General features: G+C 39.2%; 8 protein-coding genes across 10 annotated transcripts; 4 read left to right on the top strand and 4 right to left on the bottom strand.

Annotated features, from left to right (window-relative positions):
* The first annotated feature begins 23 nt into the window (after positions 1 to 23).
* LOC135163866 (COP9 signalosome complex subunit 3) lies at positions 24 to 2138 on the top strand. Its single transcript, XM_064123739.1, has 4 exons — positions 24 to 214; positions 349 to 609; positions 741 to 1465; positions 1617 to 2138. Exons 1-4 carry the CDS (start codon positions 160 to 162, stop codon positions 1911 to 1913), a joined length of 1338 nt encoding a protein of 445 aa, XP_063979809.1. The 5' UTR covers positions 24 to 159; the 3' UTR covers positions 1914 to 2138.
* On the bottom strand, positions 2125 to 3098 carry LOC135163900 (nicotinamide riboside kinase 1). The gene has a single exon (XM_064123803.1). It carries the CDS (start codon positions 2923 to 2925, stop codon positions 2344 to 2346), a length of 582 nt encoding a protein of 193 aa, XP_063979873.1. The 5' UTR covers positions 2926 to 3098; the 3' UTR covers positions 2125 to 2343.
* A 255-nt stretch (positions 3099 to 3353) lies between these two features.
* LOC135163911 (uncharacterized) lies at positions 3354 to 4121 on the bottom strand. Its single transcript, XM_064123815.1, has 3 exons — positions 3917 to 4121; positions 3589 to 3803; positions 3354 to 3493 (listed from the first exon to the last, which is right to left on the bottom strand). Exons 1-3 carry the CDS (start codon positions 3978 to 3980, stop codon positions 3374 to 3376), a joined length of 399 nt encoding a protein of 132 aa, XP_063979885.1. The 5' UTR covers positions 3981 to 4121; the 3' UTR covers positions 3354 to 3373.
* LOC135163846 (mitochondrial intermediate peptidase) lies at positions 3372 to 8038 on the top strand. 3 transcript variants are annotated; one of them, XM_064123706.1, is made up of 6 exons: positions 3372 to 3511; positions 4381 to 4666; positions 4840 to 5289; positions 5477 to 6232; positions 6313 to 6765; positions 6869 to 8038. In XM_064123706.1, exons 2-6 carry the CDS (start codon positions 4535 to 4537, stop codon positions 7160 to 7162), a joined length of 2085 nt encoding a protein of 694 aa, XP_063979776.1. In that variant the 5' UTR covers positions 3372 to 3511; positions 4381 to 4534; the 3' UTR covers positions 7163 to 8038. The 3 variants fall into 3 exon arrangements, with proteins under 3 accessions (XP_063979776.1, XP_063979775.1, XP_063979777.1); XM_064123705.1 differs by lacking the exon at positions 3372 to 3511 and adding an exon at positions 4153 to 4288; XM_064123707.1 differs by lacking the exon at positions 3372 to 3511 and having other exon boundaries at positions 4610 to 4749.
* A 391-nt stretch (positions 8039 to 8429) lies between these two features.
* On the bottom strand, positions 8430 to 12905 carry LOC135163837 (cullin-4A). The gene is made up of 5 exons (XM_064123685.1): positions 12297 to 12905; positions 11336 to 11699; positions 9364 to 10891; positions 9127 to 9279; positions 8430 to 9047 (listed from the first exon to the last, which is right to left on the bottom strand). The coding sequence occupies exons 1-5, from the start codon at positions 12652 to 12654 to the stop codon at positions 8952 to 8954; spliced, it is 2499 nt and encodes an 832-aa protein (XP_063979755.1). The 5' UTR covers positions 12655 to 12905; the 3' UTR covers positions 8430 to 8951.
* Positions 12906 to 12956: 51 nt separating this feature from the next.
* On the top strand, positions 12957 to 13778 carry LOC135163912 (peptidyl-prolyl cis-trans isomerase NIMA-interacting 4). The gene is made up of 3 exons (XM_064123816.1): positions 12957 to 13213; positions 13299 to 13418; positions 13499 to 13778. The coding sequence occupies exons 1-3, from the start codon at positions 13109 to 13111 to the stop codon at positions 13655 to 13657; spliced, it is 384 nt and encodes a 127-aa protein (XP_063979886.1). The 5' UTR covers positions 12957 to 13108; the 3' UTR covers positions 13658 to 13778.
* On the bottom strand, positions 13679 to 17854 carry LOC135163896 (uncharacterized). Its single transcript, XM_064123797.1, has 3 exons — positions 17552 to 17854; positions 16287 to 16414; positions 13679 to 14885 (listed from the first exon to the last, which is right to left on the bottom strand). Exons 2-3 carry the CDS (start codon positions 16396 to 16398, stop codon positions 14338 to 14340), a joined length of 660 nt encoding a protein of 219 aa, XP_063979867.1. The 5' UTR covers positions 16399 to 16414; positions 17552 to 17854; the 3' UTR covers positions 13679 to 14337.
* A 1378-nt stretch (positions 17855 to 19232) lies between these two features.
* On the top strand, positions 19233 to 23105 carry LOC135163850 (zinc finger protein 689-like). Its single transcript, XM_064123714.1, has 3 exons — positions 19233 to 19534; positions 20790 to 22304; positions 22383 to 23105. Exons 1-3 carry the CDS (start codon positions 19412 to 19414, stop codon positions 22629 to 22631), a joined length of 1887 nt encoding a protein of 628 aa, XP_063979784.1. The 5' UTR covers positions 19233 to 19411; the 3' UTR covers positions 22632 to 23105.
* Positions 23106 to 23132: the final 27 nt, after the last annotated feature.

Genomic DNA, 23132 nt, shown 5'->3' with positions numbered 1-23132 from the left:
CAATAAGTATTCTCCCCGATTCTGAAATCCAATGAGAGTGGAGCCTAGTGGTCGGCTTTCGGGTTACTGAGTTACTGAGAGATTTTAAGGTGCAATTAGACAATAAATTGGAGCTAAAGATTTTAGAGAGGTGATGATAAGTGGAATCTATCGACGATAATGGCCTCGGCACTAGAGCAGTTTGTAAATAATGTCCAGACTCTTTCGACTCAAGGTATGTTTGCTAACGCGTTTATTAACCTCAAAGAAACTCACGGAATCTCCTGTCCAACGTATTTCTCTATCAACAAATTGTTGTTGTAATATTTGATGTTGCGATTTATTGAGAAATGATGCAATTGATTTAAGGAAATTTTCGGGAATTATGCGATGTCATTGGTAAATCTACTGAGGTGCTTATGAAAAATGCCCAGCACTTGGATAATGTCTTGGAGACCTTGGATCTCCAGCAGCACTCGCTAGGAATACTGGCAGTTCTCTGTGTGAAATTCTCGCTTCCAAATCCAGCAGGAAGCAACAATGCTGACGCTTATAAGACACTGTTCAATCAGGTGCATGAATTCATCACTGGATGCAATGGAGAGCAAGTGCGATTTGCTCCTGAGATATGTAAGCATTATTATAGGAACGGGTATTCCTAGCCTTTTTCAACCTGTTATGCATATTCTACATATACATTTTTCCACTATGTAATCCATTTTATGGGCTGAGAATAATTTTCTCCAAACTATTATCGACAGATGCAGATCTGTGTCATCTGGTAACTCAAGTAATGGTAGAGCTATCGTGGCCGATTGGAGGTATCGATCTCCTTCGTCGTGCCATCAGAAAGATTCAACTTTTTGACAGCCAATTGACATCGATACACGCAGACCTCTGCCAGCTCTGTCTGCTATCCAAGTGTTTCAAACCAGCCCTCGAATTCCTCGACACAGATATAACGAATATTAGTCAAGAGGGGGGACAATTTGATTCCAAGTATTTTCTCCTCTATTACTACTATGGTGGAATGATCTACACAGCGTTGAAAAATTACGACCGAGCCCTGTATTTCTTCGAGGTATGCGTGACACTGCCTGCAATGGCTGTCAGTCACATTATGCTCGAGGCGTATAAGAAGTTTATTCTGGTGTCATTGATACTCCATGGAAAGATCATCCCCATCCCAAAATACGCGAGTCCAGTACTGATAAGATTCATCAGGCCACTCAGTCAGCCATATCAGGAGCTTGCTGCTGCGTACCAGACGCACAGCTGTGACGAAGTCCAGGGGGTTATCACTAAATATCAAGAATTATTCACTAGGGATCACAATCTCGGACTGGTTAAGCAGGTTCTGGGCTATCTGTACAAGAAAAACATTCAGAGACTTACTAAAACATTCTTGACACTTAGTCTTAGTGATGTTGCCAGTCGAGTGCAACTTGCTGGACCTGCAGATGCTGAGAAGTATATTCTCAATATGGTAAAGATTATATTTCTAGTAATATATTAAAATCACCTAGACAGATAGGAAACATTTCACTAGCATTGTTGAGGATCTCGAAGATGTTTTAGGCTGTATTAAATATTATTAACCTGTTAAACCCTTTCAATGAGTTCTTCATCGTTTGTAGATTGAAGATGGGGAGATATTCGCAACAATCAACCAGAAAGACGGCATGGTAGTGTTTCACGATGATCCAGAGAAATACAACTCTCCACATATGCTCGCACGTCTCGAGAAACAAATGGCAGCATGCGCAGATCTCGACAAACGTGTGCTCGAAATGGAGGAGGAGGTGATTGTGATGCCTCAGTATGTACGAAAAGTATGTGGCCAGAGCGATCAGGATGACTCAACCACTGGGCAACCATCCAGTAACGCCACCAATGCCCAGAGTCAACCCAAAATCAACGCTTACTCTATGTAACATCAATATTTTGCACATTATTTTTTCTCATCTGAGTTGAAAAGAGGGAGTATAGAAATCCATAAATTCAGCATTAATCTTCGTTTAAGATAGTTCTCATGTTATTTATGTGAAACTTTGATTTGTGATGATTACAACAAACATTCAAGGGTTCAATTTCAATCGCAAAAAGCGCTGGACACGAGGACGTGAAATTAAAACTAACACTATCTCCAAAATAATAAATGTATAATTTATTTTTCAATTTACACATACTGAAAATTACGGAAACATTATCGTGCTTAATTCAGTGAGGTTTCTCGTGAGAGAATAACATCTACTCATGCTATAATAATCTAACGATCTCTAATACAATGGAGTGTATTTAAACTTTTACAAGCGGCCAAAGCACGGGAAAATTACCACAATTAACCTTAAAAAGTTATCGTCCCTAATTCTCTGATGATTTCTGAGAAATTTCTCGAAAAACTCGCTGGAATGTCTCATTGCTATCCCCAGTACCGTCTAGAAAAATAATTCCTCTCATAACTTGTTCGTTATCCTCAATTTCCCTCTTGTACCTGAGGTACTCCGGCCACACGACAGCCTCGAAGTACCCAGGCACATCCGGTGGATCATACACACGGCGGCTCCTTCTCTGTTCGCACAATTCCCTTGACAAGTCTAGAAAATATCTCAGATCACATAGGTCATAAATCGGTTTATAATTGAAGAGAAGAAAGCCATCCATGATCAACAGTCGAATTTCTCCTCGATTGTCATCATCCTCTTGAGATGATAAAATTTCCAAGATATCTGAATGCATTTTCTCAATGTCTAGACTATCGAGGATATCCCAATTATGGTGATTCAATTCAGGAATGTGAACGTGTCGTGGGTCGTCTTTCGGACGGAAGTAGGTGTCTTGATTCATGAGAATAGAATTTTTTAGTTTCTCGTGTAGTCTTGTGGCAAGTGTTGTCTTCCCACTGCACGTGGCACCTCCAATCCCAATGACCATCCACTTAGTCATGATTTGGTCCCTCTGAACCCAGTTGTTTAAGACAATTTGATACAATTATGAACTAGTTATGAAGAGGGATTTTTTCAAACTTGAATTTCTAAATAAATTTTTCTCAACTCGTGCAATAAGATGAATGACTGACCACTGAATTATTATCTCTCCTCTCTTACATAATCACCGAGGCCATATTTAATGATGTCACTTAGTTTTTCTATCTGTCGAAGCAAAGATAACTGGGCTCAAATGGTATAGAGTGAATAAGATTAAACCACCAATAAAGCACAGACCGCAGACGGCAGGAATCATGAGAGCGATATTGTGAGAGTAGAACAGAGACTGCAGACGATTGTCATCAATAAAGGGCAGACCCAGCACCCAAATCGTGTAATAAATGAAAATTATTGTTGTTCCTATTAAGATAATCTTGCCCTTCTCACGATCACTGCTCAACATTTTACTAGTCGCCGATGTACTCAGCTGCAAATTTCGTGAAGTCTTCTTCGGTGAAGGCTGTTGTCTGATTCTCCTGAGGTTTCTCGACAGATCCAAGAGATTGTTTCACTGCTCGATTAAATAACTAGGGGTTTAAAAAAAGGTAAATGAAGATTATTATCAAAATTCACAAAATACTAAGAGTCTTTGAGTCGTTTAATATTTTGAGCTCTTTTGTACCTTATCCGCGGTTTCTCCGTCAAGTTTACGGTTGCTCAGCGAAAGAAGCCTCTGCACATTATCTTGAACGGATTTTTCTGGTTTTCCCAATGATTTTCGTAGGTTCTGATCGATTTTACGGAACCGCGATATTTTTCCTGTATGTCGAAGTCTTTGATGAGCTGGTATTAAATTCAATGCGCCAATCTCCTGCTTTTGTTTCTTCTTTTTCTTAACTGAATTGAACAGTGTACATTTTTTAATAATAATTTGTGATCAATAATTCTACGTTAATATGTCAATTTGAGATTTTCCCTAACCTATAAATTGGCGTTTATTTTATTATTACCTGGTTTCACGTCAGTTTCATACTCAACGAGATCGAGACTGGCTCGAACGAGGGAATAGGACATTTCAGGATGTTTATTTCATCACTCAATGATTATTTCACCTTAAGAAAATTATTAATTAATTAATTGATTAATAATCAACACTTGCGAACGGAAGGAAACGTGAGTACCGCGCACATGGAATCTATCAACAGCTACAAAGAAAGATTCGCTAGAGAGTTAGTGCAAGACGACCCCGAGCAGGATGCGCTGCGGTCGCCCATTTTTTTTCCTTCTTTTTGAATAGAATACTCTTTCCTAATATTCTTTATTCAATGGTGGCTTTGGAACGCACGGTGGTTCACCAATGTATGCCTATTTACTATCGTAGAGTATGGATCAATTTTCAAAATTTCACAACATCCATCAAACTAGTGAACAAGTTGTGTTTTTTACGTTTTGCTTATTTTTTTCAATTCATTAGATTGGCGGCTGAAAATTTCGCCATGACAAATCATTCGTCACAAGAGAAGGAAAACCGGTGAAGAGTAGTGTAACCTTTTTATAAAAGGCATCATTATATATTATATTTATTATTGAAATTGCAAGCAACTAGAGCAATACTTGAAATTATTGAGATGTGGAGGGTTTTACGAAGAAATGCGAAATCTATTGTGCGGAGAGAGAGGAGTGTCACCACCTGGTCCCCTTTGGCGAAGATCTTCAATGCAGGAGTCAGTGAAGATGTTGGCATCTCGGAGAAAAATGTCGTAAGCTGCTGCTCTTTTAAAATTGCTATTTTTCCTGCAAAGGAGAGCGCTTTGTAATGGGGAAACTCCATTCTCCATTCCATGTAAAATTGAATTGATTCATTTATTGAATTTTTTGTTCTGGCAAATATAAAATTGCCCCGAATTATAATTTATGTCACCTTTCCTTCTAGGGTTTATTCGGCATGCAGGAGCTGGAGTGCGCCCAAGGTTTTCATGACCTGAAAGTTCAGGCAGCCTCCGACTCAGCCCGCTTGATAGACGAAGCCACGAGTCCCCAGAGAACCCGAAAGATGGTTCAGATTTTTGACGATTTGTCTGACTCTCTATGCCGGGTCGCAGACCTGGCGGAGTTCGTAAGAATCGCTCATCCTGAGCCTCAATTTGCCGAGGCAGCCGAAGACGCCTGCTTCGAGGTTAGTGGAATTGTCGAGAAACTGAACACTCACAGAGGACTGTACAACGCACTTTTGAGAGTTGTCGAAGACGGGGATATTCAAAGCACAACTGAAATTGATAGGCACGTCTCCAAACTGTTCCTATTCGACTTCGAGCAATGCGGTATACATCTCCCTGAGACACTCAGGCAAGAAGTCGTGGCTTTGAATGCTCACATCTTGCAGGTGAATTGTATTTATTTATTTGACTTCAGCATAAATGAATCAATACATTTGTAAATTACATTAAATGATTAACAACATGGTTTGTTTTGTCAACAACTCCATGATGTATAAAAATGTGGGAAGTGGTTGATAAAAATCATTCAAGGGATAACATTTGAAATTTTTTATTGACAATGGTATCGTCCAGGTAGGCCAGAAGTTTATGACGGGTGCTGTAAGCCCACGAGCTGTTCAAGGTAACGTTTTACCTGAGCATATCAGGCACTACTTTATGAAGGACGACGGACAGATTCTCGTTCACGGCCTCTACACAGACTCAGCGAATTCCCTGGCTCGTGAGGCAGCGTACAAAATTTTTTTAAACCCCAGTAATGAGCAGGAGCATCTTCTAAAGGAACTGTTGAATGCCAGGCACCGATTGGCGAGGGTCTGCGGGTTTCCCACATATGCCCACAGGGCGATCAAGGGGAGCACAGTGGAAACGCCAGAGGTTGTGTGTGATTTTTTGGGGATCATGAATGAGGAGTTGAGGAGCCGGGCTCAAGAGGACTTCGATATAATGAGGGATATGAAGAAGAAAGAGTCGCAGGGGCAGCCGAGTCAGGACCTCATGCCTTGGGATACGAGTTATTTCAGCTCCAAGGCGAAGAAGGGCTGGTTCAATATCTGCAATAGTGAGTTTATGCCATATTTTTCACTGGGGGCCTGTATGGACGGCCTCAATATTTTGACGCAATCGCTGTACGGAATCAGGCTCGAGTCCCGGCCGCTGGAGCACGGCGAGGCCTGGAGCCCGAACATTCATAAGCTAGCGGTGGTCTGCAAGAATGATGGAGTCCTCGGGTTTATTTACTGCGATTTCTACGAGAGGGAGGGAAAACCCAATCAGGACTGCCATTTTACTATTCGTGGGGGAAGAATACTGCCGGATGGCTCTTATCAGGTGAGGAGGTAGACACTTTTCTTATTCAAAGTGTCAAAACAAATATTTTTTCAACATTATGTTATTATCGCACGTTTTAGAATCCTGTAGTGGTGCTCATGCTGTCTCTACCATCTCCACGGTGGTCATCTCCCTGTCTTCTTACTCCGTCATCAGTCGACAATCTGTTCCACGAAATGGGGCACGCATTGCACTCGATGCTGGGCAGAACTCAGTACCAGCACGTGACCGGAACTCGCTGTAGTGCAGACTTCGCAGAAGTCCCCAGTGTTCTCATGGAGTACTTCGCCAGTGATCCCAGAATAGTCAGAATGTTCGCCAAACACTATCAGACCCAGGAAACGATGCCTCAGGAGATGTTGGATAAACTTTGTGCCTCGAAAAACGTCTTCGCGGCGTCGGATCTCCAGGTACAGGTGTTCTATAGCATGTTGGATCAGGTTTATCACTCAAAGCCCCTGGAAACGTCCAGCACGGACATCTTGACTGGCATTCAGAAAGATTATTATGGACTTCCTTATGTTGATAATACGGTAAGGATAATCGTGCCTTCTTCCCTCGTGCATTTTTTTTAGAAAAAAAAACAGAAAATTATCCTCTACGATATAAGAATTAAAAGATTGGTTATTGGATCAGGCCTGGCAGCTGCGATTTTCCCACCTTGTCGGCTACGGGGCAAAGTACTACTCCTACCTCATATCCAGAGCAGTCGCTTCCTGGATCTGGCAGACATATTTCCAAGCAGATCCCCTGAGTCGTTCGGCTGGTGAAAAATACAGGAGGGAGTGCCTAGGTCACGGTGGAGGTAAACCACCCTCAAAAGTGGTATCTGATTTTCTAAATAAAGAAGCAAGTGCCGAAAACTTCGTCAAATCCCTAATCGCTGAAATCGACGTCAAAAACAACCTCATCAAATCCATCAAAAAATAATTAATTACTAGTCATTTGTATAAAATAGCCCACTGTACAGAATTAAATATTATCATCGACAATAACTTTGGTGTAGAATTTTTTTTTCGTTGTTTTTTTTTATTACAAGTACGGATGCTTTTTTGATTGACTTATTCTATTTACATTTTTTTTTCTCTTGACAAATTTCTACGAAATATTACACAAAAATAAGTTCCTTGGTGCAGCTTACAAAATTGATTTCAAGTGCAACCGTAGTAAAAAATACAACTCGACTGAATTCTGGATTGAAGTCGTGATTGTCGAATTATTTCACAAATCGGTAATTATGAACAAAATTGTCATAAAATATTTTTTACAAGTAATTTAATTAAGTGCAAAAAAATATATGTCGTGTTCTAATGAATCAAATTAATTGGGAGATAAATATCCTTTTAACTATCGAAATATGCATTTTCCCCCGCAGTTTATGCGAGTGTGAACAAACAAAATAGTTGTTTTAGCTTCATCGATTTGTATTTGATATTACGATAGGGATTGTGATTGTGAAAATGGAATTTTGCAGCAAATTTAAGGATTATAAGAAAAAAGTATCGACATTTTCCTCAAATCATTCGTTTCTTACGATTTTTAAGTTGTAATTTACACTGAATTTTTTTTTTTTCCCCCACGTTTCAATCTTCCAATTAGTATTTCAAAATTAATGAAGGAATCTATAATTTATTCAAGACCATAAATTGGAGAAATCCAAAGCCCGAATATTGAAGAATCCTCATCATTTTTTTTTCACGTAATCTCTCCGATTTACTGCGCTCGTTGCTCGGGCAAACCTCACTCTCGACGTACGATATACTTCAGAATATAGTTGGCAGTAGAGTGGGGCGCACTCGCGAAAAGGTGCCTAACGCATTGCGAAAAATTGGCTGACGATCATCAAGGTCGATAGCTCTGAATCCTTACCAGAACAGTTGACAATTTATTCCCACAATTATTGACTATAATTCTGGCATTCCCAGTGGATGATAATACATTATAGAAAAGGCCAGCAGCCTCGTAATACGTAATTACCCTAGAAGTGCGATTAATAACGCCAAAGGGACGAATACTTCTGACCAGTTCTGCTCTGTCCCCCTTCTTCCCATTATCCGCGCTCTGTCAATCCAATTATAATAGCTAATTAATATATTTCATTCTTCTTATATTATACAGCCACATAATTCTACAATATTTGTCTCTCATCACCGGATTAATTAAATGTTTTCGTATGAAAAAAATTTTTCCTCGGCACTGCTATTTTATTTTCCTCCTTTATTATATTCACAAAAAACACTAAACACCATTTTTCTCGTAATGTTCTTTATACAAAAGAAAAAAATTGGCTGAAAGAATCCAAACAACAAGTGAAATGATTATCGTAATCAATTTGAATTCATTATCATCATTCCATCGCCATTGATTGCCAGTTTAATTAATCAATTCATTCAGTCATCTCAACGACGACAATTACATCGACAATTTGGAAAATTGATTCGGAGTGATGATCCTTGTCAACACCTTAATCGATCAAATCAGATATTAAATCCCTATTGTATCATTTTCTCCGATCAAACTGACGTTGGCGTTGTTCATCGCCTTTGAGACACAAACGACGATACCTAATCATAAAATATTGATTATTACGAAATCGCTGGTTCCAGCGTGAGCTTAATTGTCGGGTTTGCTCTTCAATTCGACGTCGCAATCGCAAACTCCTTGTTTTACATACAACCATTCTCGTTCGTGGCTTGGTGACTTTGGCATTTGGTTGTGGTTACGCAACATAGTTGTATTGGTTGGCATTGTCCTTGTCCCTCTCCATGTAGTCGCGGTCTATTAGGGACTCGATGCGTTTTTTAAGATCAGCTGGCTGTAAAATAAATCAAATTACACGACGTTTCATTAATTTCGGGAGCCAAATAAAAATAAGATTTCCATCTCGAGCCTACCTTAACTGGGAACTTGAGCTGATTGTACAGCTCACTAATAAGCAAATTATGAGTGAGAGTTTTCCTAATTTTCATAGTTCTCACAACGGCTGCATCAATCTGGTACTGTCGATCCTGATAGACTCGCTCCTCAGTGGCCTTTTGCTCCTCATTCTGTAATTACGAAATAAAAAAAATTCCCAATTAATTGGGCCCAAAGTCCATCCAAAAATCATGACCAGAGTAAAAACCACTCACCGTCTCCTTCATTTGAATTTGATTAATTTTAATTCTAAAAAGCTTATTAGTGAAGTCAGCATGAAAGACGAATCTGTCATTATCAGCGACGTCTCTCCCTCTGGGATTCTTCTGCAAAACCCTGGCCTTACCGCAAGCTAAAGACTGCAAAGTCCTCCTCAACTCTCCATCCTCGATATTGGTAGCAGCCTTGATGTCTTCAAGCGACAAATCATCCGAATCATTAAAAAGTATCAGAACAAGTGCTTGGAACAGTGAAACCTGCAGCTCCTTATTGCCGCCAGTGAACCAAGCCTTGAGTACACAGTGGCCAAGTGTCGGTTGCCACTGTAGCTTCCTGCCACTGTGTTTCCCCACGTAGAAATTATTGAAAATCTCCTGGTACTGAACCATTTCAGCAGGCAGAGTCACCTCCATGAGTGGATAAGTGGGCCAGTATCCCATCGTGAGGATGGAAACAGTGAGATCAAGATTACTTGCCAACAATTCATTCTGTAAATTTGTAGAGTACTGTTTGAAAGCGATGTTGATGTCCTTGCTCAGCTCCATGTCTTTGAACATTCCCTCGAGTTTACTGGTGAATCCCCCACCGCACTCCTGTTTCAGCTTGGACAGCATCGACTTCTCGGCATCGACAGATGCTGACTTTCCCATCAGAAGTCTCTTCGCCAGGTCTTTCTTGTAAAACGCCTCGAACACGTCTTTTCCATGGATAAATCGAAATAGAACCATTATCTTGTCGAGGAGTCTTTCAAGCTCTTCTTCAGTGGCTTCTTTATTGCCAGCCCGTAATTTCATGTCCACAAATTTGGCAATCAGCTCAGCTGGTTTATTGGCACGCTGATTGATGAATGTCTCGAACGCCTCCTTTAGACTATTGGCAAATTTTTCATTTCTATAGAAACAAGTATTCCCAATATTATCCATTTTATCCTTGAAATCGAGTAACTCTTGGACCATTGTCTTGTCCTTTTCAGGATCGATGACTATCGTTTTTCCCTTTTTCTTGATGTAGCAATTGAAATTTAGACAGAGCTCAACAAGGCCATTCTTCACCCGGCTGTAGAGATTGTAGAGCAATGTCAGATCACTGATTCGATTTTCATCAAGGAGACCACTGAGACCCTTCTGGAGGATACTGGAGACGTGTTCCGAGAGGAGTTGTTTTTCCACTGTGTGAATGAGGGACCACTTTGTGGACATGTCGAGGTAGTGGAGGAGGCGCTCGTTTTCCTCTTGCAGGCGTTTGTCCACGTGAGCTAAGTATTCAGGGACATCGTGTTCGTTCATCAGGCGCTGACCCTCAGCAGCGTAGAGTCTCTCAGTCGCCATGAGGAATTTACTCTCGAATGCTTCTTGGTAGATCTGGAGATCGGACAGCATTCGCAGGAGGGACTTTAGGAGGGTTCTGTCCACTGTGTCACCTTGGCGTTCTTTTTCGATCAGCATTAGGAGACCCTCCACTGTTCTCGTCTGCACTAGGTTGTTCAGGACGATATGTCGCCGGAATAAGTGCAGGCCCATGTCCCTAAAAAATAAGTGTTTGTCCATTTTTGTTGTCATTTAATTTACTGTTTTTCCCAACACTCTCCGAAATATTTGATTTTAATTCCTAAAACAACATAATTATTCATTTGAAGATGAATTTTCTCGAATATCGACAAGTTGAATAGCCAACAGAGAGAGAGAGAGGGAGGGAGAGAAAAAAAAGTGGTAAATTATTGATTCACATGGCTATGTCCATGAAATACTCCTGAGATTTAATATTTTTCACAGACACAATCCACACGTACTATTGACTTCTAAGAATATCAAATCTCGATGTTTTACGATCTGTCTGATCATGTGCAATAGACACCTCGTCCTTTTTCTCTCATCAATAGTAAAAGATTAATATTTCACCATTGCAAGAGCTCAACCTATATACCCTACCTATATAATAAACCACAACCAAGACTAATAGTCAACATACCAGATAGAAGATATGCTGGGATTTTGCAGGACATAAGTTCTATCCAGGTACAAAAAGATACTCCTAATCATGATCATCTGACGACAATGGGACTGCCAACATTCGTTCATTTTCTTCAGAAAAATGTGTCTGTCCATCGATTCGGCCAGAAATTGCTCAACATTGGCTTTAACATGGGACTCAGTTAACACCGTCAAATTAGTGTACAATGTCGACGCCATTTTATGATTACACATGTTTTCGACTGCTTGATAAAGCTCTTCCAAGGAGTAGCGGATACTTTTGCTCGTCTGAATAGCCACCACTGCCTCTCGTAATTTTTCCCATGTCTCCTCCTGATAGTTCTCCGGTAGTTTGGGTTTATCTGAAGGGAAAGCATCAAGAGAGATGAATTTTAATTACGGATGCCTCCAAATAGTTTGAAAAGTGAATTTAATTGGGCTTCAGGTGGCAATTTAATAGAAACAGCTGATCCGTCCAATCATGCTCATTTGACATATTAGCAATGACGGATTCACAACGTATGACGTTGAAAAAGGAATTAAAGATGAAATAAGATGGTTCCTGCCCTATTGTCAATAACTCGAGGACATTAAATGAAAATTTTCCTTTTAACATACTCTTCCTCTTCAAAAATGACAGATGATTGATCTAAATCGTATCATTTGATCGAAAAGATCTAGACAAAAAAAATCGATCCGTTTTCACTCTGCCATTTGTTAAATGTTTAATTAATTAATAAATCCCCAATGAGTTCTCAAGAAATAGAGAGCTATCTCCCATAACAATAATGCAAAACAAAAAATGAAAGACTATAAAAGTCAAGGCAATCTGCCAATCATGCCAATGCTGAAGTCAGCTGATTTGAGGTTATAACCTCGTGCCAACTTCTTGTTTTCCCCCACCCTAATAAATCTAATCCCACAGCTAATGATAAATGAGAGAAAAATGAATATCTTACTCTTAAAATTTTTGATAACAAGCTTTCTAGCTGAGCCAGGCTTGGCATTGGCCAAATTTTGCGTCAACTTATTAACACCATTGGGATTAGCAACAGTGAGGGCTGAAAAATTGGCCCTCTTTTGGCTGTTAGCCGTTGCTGTATCAGTCATATTAACAATTTCAACGTTATTCTCTTCGTTCTCGTCGGCGTTATTGTGCCTCAAGCGCTTCGTCGCAGCACCGAAGCCCAGCAACGCCGTATTATTATTAAAACTGCTGGTAATACAGCTATTGTTGGTGTTGTGGTAGTGATGATGGTCGGATGATCTTTTCACCTGTCCTGTCGCCAGAGGCTGGGTCCTCACGAGTTTAGACATATGCGCGCATCACCCGGCCGTTGGCCCTTTCACGATAAACCGACGAGAATTCGTCCACCAGTGTTTTTGTTACACACAATATTCAACTCAATTATTCGTCTATTTCCGTCAACTAAAGAATTTATTGTCGGAGAGGAGGTCGTCGTTAATACGGGGAAATCACTCTCGGCTGTACGATCCAATGAATTATCAATTTTTATTCTACACACTTAGAAAGAGTCACTCCGTTTTATTATCGCGATGGTCGCAGTTGGATTCACGAGTTTGACAAGAGAAACTACTACATACTACGAGAACACAGTTGATTTTTCCGAGTGCAGGTGGCATATTTGTAACTTTAGTGTCTGTTCTCATGTGTGGGGAATATTGCGGTAAAAAGTTTAACCTTAAATTATTATTTGAGGGGTGACAAACACATTGTTTTTGTTTGTCTAATTGTTGGGATAGCAGACCAATGCCGCCTAAAAAAAATGTGGGGGCAGCCAAGGGTGGAAAATCTAAAGGTGGTGACGAGGCGGAGAAGGGCAAGGGGGAGAAGAAGGGAGGAACTGCTGTCAAGGTGAGAGGTATTTCGTTGCTTCTGGGGGAAGGCCATTATTTTTGAATATTGAATGAAGGAAATTTTTATTTTTTTATTGATCCAGGTAAGGCACATTCTGTGTGAAAAACAGTCCAAAATTTTGGAAGCTTTGGAGAAACTGAAGGCTGGACAGAAATTCAATGAAGTTGCGGCTAATTACAGTGAAGATAAAGCGCGCTCCGGTGTAAGTATTATCAATGTGTCTCAGTGTTAATCTCATATATATTAATCAAGGTTTTAATGTTTTAATTTTTTTCATTACAGGGAGATCTTGGTTGGCAGACCCGAGGAGCCATGGTGGGGCCCTTCCAAGATGCAGCTTTCGCCCTCCCAATCTCCAACCTCAGCAATCCAATCTACACAGATCCCCCAGTAAAAACGAAATTTGGATACCACATAATAATGGTAGAAGGTAAAAAATGATTGCAAGAAAAGTCCCCAATCTTTTGTAAATACTTTTTTTATTATCATCATATACAAATAGAATTTGTCTTTCATCAAAGTTTTTAAATAGAAATAAAAGGGAAGTACTGATTAAAATACACACCGAAGAAAAACAATATTTTCTGCTTCTCGACATTTTCTTGTAATTAATTGACAGCGCGGGAAGCCTTGAGAATGATCGCAATAAATATACTGTCTATACAAGTTACTTAGTCGCTTATCAATAGCCCCATTGAAATTATCCACTTCTAAAAATCGAAATGAGCAGTAACGAATCAGTAAAACGGGATCTGCCAACTCAACATCAGAAATATCTCTATCAAGAGTTGTTTGCTGTGCAAAGTTTGCCCCAATAAATGTTTCCACAAAAATATTCACTCACAAAATATTCAGCGAAGACTCAATTTTGATAATTAATTCAACTTTTCCCCTCTTACTCCTCCATCACACACGTGATTTTCCAAAAAAAGTTGTTCTTATAAAAAGGAAAATGGAAGGATGCAGTAGAAAATTAAGGAATGACTACCATAAAATTATCGGAAAAATGATAATGTGAAATTAACTAATGATAAAAAGAAAAAAAATCACGTGAGCGACGAGGGATTAATAAAACTTCCCACGACCTCTTGTTTTCACCGGTTGACCATTAATTAAATTTATTAAACACGCATATTTGGATTGGTGAAGCGAACGTATTTGAGTAGCGAGTCGTTTTCCTCGCAGACCCACGGTTTCTTGTGGTGACAAGCTACGTCGTGCCAGTTAACTCCATCGTTATAGAATTGATTGAGTAGAGCTAGACAGTTCTCAGGAGCTCCTCCCTGAATGGCCTCGCGATTATCAGGCTGAGGTTTACCAATACCACCGCTCTCCGACCAATCGTTCTGGTTGCGATCGGTGGTTGGGGCGAGTTTCTGCAGCTCAGCTGTCCAAAACCATCCGTTGATATTTAGGGGTTGGAGGTCGGGCCTGTCACATCCCTTGAAGTCGCAAAGACGTCCCGACGTCCAGATGTACTTTACGTTGTTCTGAACCAGGCGACTCTTGATGAATTCGTTCTCGGCGGAGGTCTCGAGGGAAACGAGATCCATACAACGTTTCCTGCAGAAATTTCTACCTGATATCCAGTCGACTTCTTGCCCTGCCGTCCTTGGCTCTGCCCAGGAATAGTAATAACCCTTGCCGCTGTAGCGTTCGTGGATGCTTCCTTAACAAGGATTGTTTTACTTATACATTGAGAGAAATAATGCTCCATATAATTATTTATTTCTCGAGCATATTTGATCGAGCAATACTCATTTATTTATCTATCCATTAGCTTTCGGATTAGTTTAAGGATCTTTAAATACACAATACCCCTATTAATTAATTTCTCAACTTTAGTTTTGCCATCGACATTAATTGCTCCAACATGCTCCGTTACAATTAAATAGACGATAGAGAAAAACAATCGTCGAGCTCAAAGACTTTCGTCGTGACAGATATTGCATACATTATAATTTTTATTCTCCTGATGAAGAAGTATCCCTACTTGTTTCCCGAGGAAATGAAAAAAAAAATCATAAACGCGTCCTTCTAATTGGCGAACGGAAGTCGAGTCAAACGGTTTCGGTTGATTCCGCCGAAACGGATTGACACCAATATGAGAGATGCCACAAGGTGAAACTCATGTAATGGTGAACCATTGCCCTGTGAAATTCCACGGTGGCAAGAGGAGGAGGAGGAGAGGGGCACGGTTTATTCGTCATGCTGGCTCGTGACCCACAACACTTGCGAGCTCGGAACGACCTAGACATTGGCATGGTATCCAATGAAATTCACGACCCGCCTGTTTAAAATGCTAATGATGACTTTCCCATATCCGCGTGGAGGTTTGTTTTCTTCATTCAAAACTATTTCGACATTAGCAGGGACTTTCCATGCTAATTTGTCGATTTTTTTCAACCGTTAGAAATTTCTATCGATTATTATGGAAATTGATGTATCCAGGGATTATCCTTAAGAGATTTTTTATCGCTTCTTGGGCTATTTTGTGCGACAATTCCTTCTCTATAATGGGGATTGCTACGAATCTTAGGTTTTTCATTCTATTTTATTCATTTGTTTTATTTTCATCTTTTTTACTCTCAAGGATTTTTCAAAAATTAGTTTACACTCTTTTCATTTCGTTATTCTTTCTTTTCATTATTATTCGTTGCGTCATTTAATTTAACAAGAAATTGAGTGCAAAATATAATTGGAATTGAGTTTGTCAAGCGAAGACTGGGCCTAATAAATTAGAATATTTAGAAATTGCAAATGATTTTCAATATTTGACGGCTCGGATGAATTGAAATTCTAGACGTTGACGCCCGCAACACTGGAGGTTGTATTCACTTAGTGGTAATGTGAAAGTGTCAATGTCATTATTCGTGACCAGTAAATCCAACAGTTGAATATTTGTTAGAGGAAGAAACCTCGGGGATTCCACCCGGAATTTGCTAACTTTCTAGATAAGCGGTTCTTCGGTAATTCGTGACTGTGGCATGCGGGTCTGTCTAATTTGTTTGTCCGTTGTTGAAGAGAAATATAATAGTTAGATTTTTTACAATAAAAGATTGATACTTACTTTGGGCGCACAGTTGTGGAATCGGGGGCTCGAGAATTCTGCCCGAGGGCTGCGGCTGGAATTGGGCTGTGACGAGGGTCGCCAGGGCCCCGAGGACGATTAATCGTAACATTATTTCTCTGATTCACCTGGAATTGAGTTTTATTGAACGCTTCTCACTTTCTAATATATCCCAATTAATTAATTAATTAATCAGCTGAATATATATCCTAATTAATTATCATAATTGTTGACTTTTTGATGGATTTGATTTGCGGATATTATAGGGATTCTCGACTGGTTAGGAAAACTCAACATTTCATTTCTCTCCACTCTCCTAGAGACTCTGAAAATTTGATAGTTCTTGTTTATTTTAACAAACTTCTTTTTGAATTTAATCATCTTATGACTTGATGAATTTAAGGCTTCATGAAATTTGAAAAACGAATTATGACTAATTAGTCATTGGTAAATTATATAATTTACATGGTGAGCAAGGTAAAGATTTGCATGATGATGATCTAACGAACGGTACCCAGCCGTTTTGAAGAGCCTAACGATCGGGTAGCGTGATGGACGATATTGGTAGGGCCTGTATACCGAAAACATTTCTCGGTCGAAGCCCCTGAACGACTTTCTTCAGAACCGGTTTATTACTGGCTTACTTCTCAATCGGGGTTGAAAACTTCAAAATTCAGGGGAAAATTTTCCTCTTATGCCCACTTCGTCCATGTGAAAATAAATTGACGAGTGAATATTGAGAAAAAAAGGAAGTCGGATTTTAGCGTATTTAATTTCCTTATAAGTATTGGTAATTTTTATTTGATATTATGATAATTGATAATTAAGGTTCCATTGACTTTCTGTTCGAATGATTGAAAATCAATGAAACAATTTTTTTTAGGCACTTGGCGAAATGTTAAAAAATTTCTGAGAATGTAATTGGTACTCTCAGCTGATAACTTTTTTTAAAGAAAATAGTTGAAAGAAATAGTTTCTCTCAAGTTCTCCATCATAGAAAATATTCTCAATATGATTTCATTCACTTGACAACTTCCGGCAACAATAATGTGAACGGAAAAAGTAATATTTCAATAAACAATCGGGTTCCCGATGAATAATAAATTGTCTTAAAGATTATGAAATTATGGAATACAAAAAAGTTTATCAAAATAGATGATTATGAAATGTTCCTTTATCGAGAAAAACTAATACTTGAAGATTACAACAATAGTTAGAAAGAAAAATGATGGTTTGAAAGAAGTAATGAATTCTGAGATGCTCACCTAAGAACGTTTACTGTAGAACTGCGACTCATCGTGCTGGGGCACCCCTATATATACACAATCTTCAGCGGCGAAGATACCCACGTTTCAGGAGCATTTTGGGGTGAGGTAAAATCAAGGTACCTCTGTTTCCCAAGCCCTCCAAAGACCTCTGTTGCCAAATTCAAGATAATTATTTCCTTATAAATTTCACGCCACCTCAACAATAGCGGATTAACATGCCACTGAATTCCTCAGAGTTCTGTTCATCTCGAAAATGCTGGCTCGGATATTTTATTTTTTTTTTCCCATACCTTGAGCTCACATAGGATTTGGTTCTGATTGAAAGGGACAAGTCGCAAATTCCAAAAGAGCCGAAGAATTAATACGAAAGTAGGTGAAAAGCGCAGGAAAGTCATTGGTTTTTTCAGGAGCATTTGGGGATCAGGACTCAGCGGTCAATTGTGACTGGAGCATAGAGAAACGAAGTATTCCAGTATTGCTTTATTTATTTAACGTATCTCAAGCTGCTTCAGCTTGAGGAGCACGTGTAGGTAAGAAAACACGATGACTTTCGCCGGAGTGTAGACTGAATTTAAAATGAGTTCTTTTTAAATTTGAAGAAATAACGAATATCAACGGGCAATCACGTATACCACTTTTTACTCCACGCCCAAAATCACGCAATCATTTTAAATGAGTGTTATTTTCACTCACTCCTTCACATCAACAAAAATATTTGAATTCATGCAGATCAATGTTAATTAATGTGAATGTGATGATAATAATTTTTTTTAAAGAAAACAATAAAATTATCTAGCGACGGCGGTACTCTTTCTACAAATTGTTTTCATATGTAAGGCCTTCCTTTGAAGTCGAAAGGTTGAGTTGACTAAAATTCTCGTTCACGTTCCACTTATGAAACTTGAAAATTGCCGAAAGCTTATATTTTTAACGTCACCGCTGGAAAAGCGGTTTTTCGTGGTGGATATTGAAGCACATGTTGCATAAACACATTGTACCACTAACACAAATCAGGTGGTTAATTATCAAATGGAAAATTCATAATTAATAAAACCGAGGGCGAAGACAATGTCCATTGTTAAAACGTAAACTCAATAACTCTTCATTTAGTACCGTTAGAACGTTCTATATGTTGACTGAGTAATATTATATCTATGGGGGCATGTGGGTCACCCAGAAATGTCAGTCAATACAAGAACTAGGATGTAATCCCTCGAAAAATGTCATGGTAATAATGCCATCAAACTAATAAATATCATTTTTAATCCTGATAGATGAGTAACGAAGTGGTAAGCCACAAGAAGTTAGCATAAGTCTCTCTCACTCCTTCGAGTTTTTCAGCAATATCTACACATTTAAGGGAGATAGCGTATATTTTCTAAGTACATTTATTTTATTAAGTAAAGCTTTTTACTAAAGCTTTCCTAGCTCTCTTGGGTTCTGAGATATTGATAAAAAATTAACACTTTGCTATTGAGATGTTTTCTTATTTAATATGAGGTATTAATAACCTTTCTGTTGGCTTTAATGCTCGATTAAAAATTGTATTGTATATAGTTTTACATCTATCTCCGTTTTGTAAAAAAACTGTTAACAATTTTGTACGTTATTTTCGCCTATCCGCCAAATCTATTCAAAATTTCGCGCTCTCCTGTGTCGTTCGCACATGAGAATGCCCCCACAAAAACACAATCTAACATGTCCGTTGGGTTTTAGCGTCCCTTGTTTTTCCCATCCCATTGTTTATAAATTAAAACCCAAGGTTGATCACTCAAGACGTGTTCATCAAGTAGTCAAGGGCCTATTAGTTATAATGACACATTAAATTAGACATTGACTGACCTAAAGGGTCCAACGATGGCAAACACTGAATTATGCCGGCTGTGTGCGGAATCCAAAAGCAAAGTCATCGGTATTTATGATCCTGAGGGGCTCAGACTAGCGCTTGAAGAGAAAATTATCAAGTTTCTTCATCTACAGGTGAGTGCGGAGTATTTATCATTATTTAAACAATTGGCACTCCAATAAATTGAGGTGCGGCTCGAGGATGTGTTAGCGGAGAGTATGAGGGTCATCTTGAGGATCACCTGATCGTTCTAGCATTTTCTCATCATTACTATTGACGTTATTACCTTGATTAACTACTCTTCACATTTATGAAAAAAAAAATTTGATAATTTTTTCGATTTCTGAGAAGTGGGAAAAGAGATAGCACTTTCGAGATCTTTTTATGAAATCCAAGCGTGTTAAGTTGGTTGTGTCAGCTTCGAGTACCTCGATTGGAAAATTCTTACCTAACTTGAGGCATTCAGAATAAGGCCAATTCATGTAAAATGATTTTAGAATTTTTTCTGATCCTTCTTTGCATTTTGGTATGAGATTCTTGGAATACTTTACATTCCACTGCGTGCGCCAAGTCATTGTTCAAATTTCTATTGGCAAGGTACGAAGGAGAAAGTGTTGCTACAAATTAGAAGTGAATTTGAATGATGTAACTTATTCTGAAAAGATGAATTGATAGTTCGAGTTCATTCATTTCAGTGATGAAGTAGCTTACTAGCTATTGAGTTATTACCATTTGTTAAAATTCAAATGATTTCCCTTTTATAAAAACAATGATTGGAAAATTGAAGAAATTAGATGACATTCATCATATTTCACTTTCTCCAGACCCTGACATTTTAATGAATGATGAATTCTTCAAAAATTTAAAAAAATGGGAAATGAAGTTCAATGCTGTGATGTCTGTCCCGGACATACTTCCACTCCCTTTAATTTGGTGGCAGACTGAAGAACAAATTCCTCGTTCATCGCTGTTTGAAATCTTGGTATTTCATAAGGTCGACATTATTGTAACAAAATTACAATTGACTATCGCCTCTAAAATTATACCCAATGATTTCTCGTCAAGTCCTGTCGTGAGTTAAATGGATCAACTTTATCTATCCTGATTATTCAATTAAGATGATCCTCCATTTTGCTTTTCATTAATATGTTTTTCGGTGTCCGCCCATTACGAAGACAAGTGATTTGTGGCTACATAAATTTCTGACGTAGGCTCTCTCGTCGTTTCCTCATCAGGAGGTAATAAACCCCCTTCTGTCGGAAATAAATTTGGAACTGTGTTTTCTCCGTTCGTTATTCATTGTTATGAATCAAATAATGATAATGTGTATACTATCTGGGGCCCTGTAAAATTGATTATCGAAATTTCTTTATCCCCAATGCCTTGTAGGTCATCACATCTGACAATCTCCCCCTCTCCATCTGCATCGACTGTTACGACCTCTTGAATCAATGCACCCTCTTCTACGAGAGGACCCACCAGGCGCAGATCTCTCTTCGCCAGCTCCTAATCGACATCAAGCCCCTGCCCGACACCTCTAGCCCGGACATCGATCATGTGGAAAAGATAATCGAGTGTTCGAACAAAACGGAGGACGAAATCACCGACCTCGGTGACGACTACATCCCAGGGGAGGAGTTAGACCCGAACTACCTAACTGACAACGAGCAGAACGGCCTTCCCGAAGTTGACCATAAATACACTCCCCTGGTGCCAGCGGAGAAAATGGACTCTCCAAAAGAAAAAAAAATCTCACTCAAGCAAAGCATCAAACAGGTCAGGAGGCGAGTGAAGAAGCCATCCAGCCCAATCCCCTCAGGCTCTGAAACCGAAGACATGAGGATCCCTGACAACTATATGACTGGAACCGAATCTGACAGAGAGATGATTGACTCGAGAATAGACGACTACCCAAAAGCAAAGACACGAGGCAGAACACTGGATAGATACCCTTGGTTATGCACAGACTGTAATGATAAATTAGCCTCGTTGGAGTCCCTGGAGCAGCACCACAGGGTAATTCATAATCAGGAGGCCAAGTACATGTGCGTCCAGTGTTGCAAGATCTTTGATAAATACCAGGCGTTCTTGAGTCACGTGAGGAGGCATAAAAATAAATCAAAATTCACCTGCCAAGATTGCGGCAAAACTTTTGTTCATAAAAAGGTACTAGAGTCCCACAGAGCAATTCACAGTGACGAGAGGCCGCACATCTGCCAGACGTGCGGCAAGAGCTTTCGACAGCAGAGTGCGCTCTACATTCATGGTCGATGTCATCTCCCCGAGAACATGAAAAACCGATTTCCTTGCGATCAATGCGGCAAGAGATTCTCGACTAAACCAAATCTCGTCACTCACAAGAGGATTCATTCTGGTGTGAGGAACTTCACGTGTGATCAGTGTGGGAAGAGCTTTATTCAGAAGGGAAATCTCGAAGCACATTTCCTGACCCATTCTGCTGATAAACCTTACAACTGCTCGCAGTGTTCGAAGGCCTTTAAGACTCCTCTTCAACTGAAGAAACATGAAACTGTTCATACTGGAGATAAACCGCATCAGTGCGCTGTCTGTGGTAGGACTTTTAGGGAGAAGGGTACCCTCAGGGAACATCATAGGATACACACTGGAGCTATGCCATTCACCTGTGAATTCTGTGGAAAGTCATTCAGATTCAAGGGGATACTCACCACTCACAGAAGACAGCATACTGGAGAGAGACCCTACAGCTGTCTCGAATGCCAGCATCATTTCACTAATTGGCCGAATTATAATAAACATATGAAGAGGAGGCATGGAATTAATACTTCCCATACGAAACGTATGGGGCACAGTCAGACGCAGGAACAAAGACTGGAGCAGGAGGTGGGTGGGACACAGGGCACTGAGGGAGCATCCAATATTGAGGTGATTTTTCATTTTGAGATTTATAAAAAATCATTATCATAAATGAATAAAGAGATCTATTAATTTGATTATTTCCAGGTGACAGAAATAATCGCTGAGAACTCCACTCAGTCGATAATCCTCGAGGCTGTCCCTGTTACGACTGAAGAAACGTTTCAGACTGAAACACCGGCAGCAATACAGACTGGCACATTTTTTCGTGATAAAAATGCTACTTATTTCAATGCAGTACCAGTCGCGATACAAAATTTTCTAACGCCGAATGTACCTTATAATTTCTACGCTGTTCCCAATGTCAGTGAGAATGAATCAATTCTACCAAAATAGAGAATTTAATAGCTCATGGGAATTAGAATGTTATTCGACAATTTGGATCATTTGACTTTGCAATTGTGACGCAAATAAAATAATGAGTACTAATGTAACTATCAAAAACTAGTACGATGATCACAATTATCGGAAGTAATGTGACAGCGTCAGATCTTCCTGAATTTGTTTTTGATGAATTTTCAATGAATGAGAAACTTATGAAACATAAGCTCGTATAATTATAAATATTGAGTGGTAAGCATGGTTTACCACATGTATAAAATTCTAATTTGTTCATTCTGGTAAGAACAAAATACATTTTTATTTCTAAATGGAGGTATTATAATCGTTCAAATGTAAGTTTTCTATGTTTTTGTTATATGTGCACCTGAAAAAATTTCCCGAATTCAATGGACAATGGCTTGAAAATTTGTTTCTTTTTCAGCTCTGCTTGTTTTCTTTTTGAGAAAAAAATTATGTCTATCAAAAATATGGTTTGTTATTGTTTACTCATGTTTT

Source organism: Diachasmimorpha longicaudata, chromosome 6 (assembly GCF_034640455.1).
Source record: "Diachasmimorpha longicaudata isolate KC_UGA_2023 chromosome 6, iyDiaLong2, whole genome shotgun sequence".
NCBI classification, from domain to species: domain Eukaryota; kingdom Metazoa; phylum Arthropoda; class Insecta; order Hymenoptera; family Braconidae; genus Diachasmimorpha; species Diachasmimorpha longicaudata.
The sequence above is the reverse complement of the archived record's forward strand: the minus strand, read 5'-3'. Positions and strand labels throughout refer to the sequence as shown.

Coding starts and splice junctions, on each gene's coding strand:
- LOC135163866 (XM_064123739.1), top strand. CDS start 160: ATGGCCTCGGCACTAGAGCAGTTTGTAAATAATGTCCAGACTCTTTCG. Junction 215..348: donor CCAGACTCTTTCGACTCAAG/GTATGTTTGCTA, acceptor AATTGATTTAAG/GAAATTTTCGGGAATTATGC. Junction 1,466..1,616: donor AGAAGTATATTCTCAATATG/GTAAAGATTATA, acceptor CATCGTTTGTAG/ATTGAAGATGGGGAGATATT.
- LOC135163900 (XM_064123803.1), bottom strand. CDS start 2,925: ATGACTAAGTGGATGGTCATTGGGATTGGAGGTGCCACGTGCAGTGGG.
- LOC135163911 (XM_064123815.1), bottom strand. CDS start 3,980: ATGTCCTATTCCCTCGTTCGAGCCAGTCTCGATCTCGTTGAGTATGAA. Junction 3,804..3,916: donor TGAAACTGACGTGAAACCAG/GTAATAATAAAA, acceptor TGTTCAATTCAG/TTAAGAAAAAGAAGAAACAA. Junction 3,494..3,588: donor ACGGAGAAACCGCGGATAAG/GTACAAAAGAGC, acceptor TTAAACCCCTAG/TTATTTAATCGAGCAGTGAA.
- LOC135163846 (XM_064123706.1), top strand. CDS start 4,535: ATGTGGAGGGTTTTACGAAGAAATGCGAAATCTATTGTGCGGAGAGAG. Junction 5,290..5,476: donor TGAATGCTCACATCTTGCAG/GTGAATTGTATT, acceptor GGTATCGTCCAG/GTAGGCCAGAAGTTTATGAC. Junction 6,766..6,868: donor TTCCTTATGTTGATAATACG/GTAAGGATAATC, acceptor TTATTGGATCAG/GCCTGGCAGCTGCGATTTTC.
- LOC135163837 (XM_064123685.1), bottom strand. CDS start 12,654: ATGTCTAAACTCGTGAGGACCCAGCCTCTGGCGACAGGACAGGTGAAA. Junction 11,700..12,296: donor TGTTATCAAAAATTTTAAGA/GTAAGATATTCA, acceptor CTTTCCCTTCAG/ATAAACCCAAACTACCGGAG. Junction 9,048..9,126: donor AGCTCAAGTTCCCAGTTAAG/GTAGGCTCGAGA, acceptor TTTATTTTACAG/CCAGCTGATCTTAAAAAACG.
- LOC135163912 (XM_064123816.1), top strand. CDS start 13,109: ATGCCGCCTAAAAAAAATGTGGGGGCAGCCAAGGGTGGAAAATCTAAA. Junction 13,214..13,298: donor AGGGAGGAACTGCTGTCAAG/GTGAGAGGTATT, acceptor TTATTGATCCAG/GTAAGGCACATTCTGTGTGA. Junction 13,419..13,498: donor AAGATAAAGCGCGCTCCGGT/GTAAGTATTATC, acceptor TTTTCATTACAG/GGAGATCTTGGTTGGCAGAC.
- LOC135163896 (XM_064123797.1), bottom strand. CDS start 16,398: ATGTTACGATTAATCGTCCTCGGGGCCCTGGCGACCCTCGTCACAGCC. Junction 14,886..16,286: donor TCCACAACTGTGCGCCCAAA/GTAAGTATCAAT, acceptor ATCCTTGTTAAG/GAAGCATCCACGAACGCTAC.
- LOC135163850 (XM_064123714.1), top strand. CDS start 19,412: ATGGCAAACACTGAATTATGCCGGCTGTGTGCGGAATCCAAAAGCAAA. Junction 19,535..20,789: donor TCAAGTTTCTTCATCTACAG/GTGAGTGCGGAG, acceptor AATGCCTTGTAG/GTCATCACATCTGACAATCT. Junction 22,305..22,382: donor AGGGAGCATCCAATATTGAG/GTGATTTTTCAT, acceptor GATTATTTCCAG/GTGACAGAAATAATCGCTGA.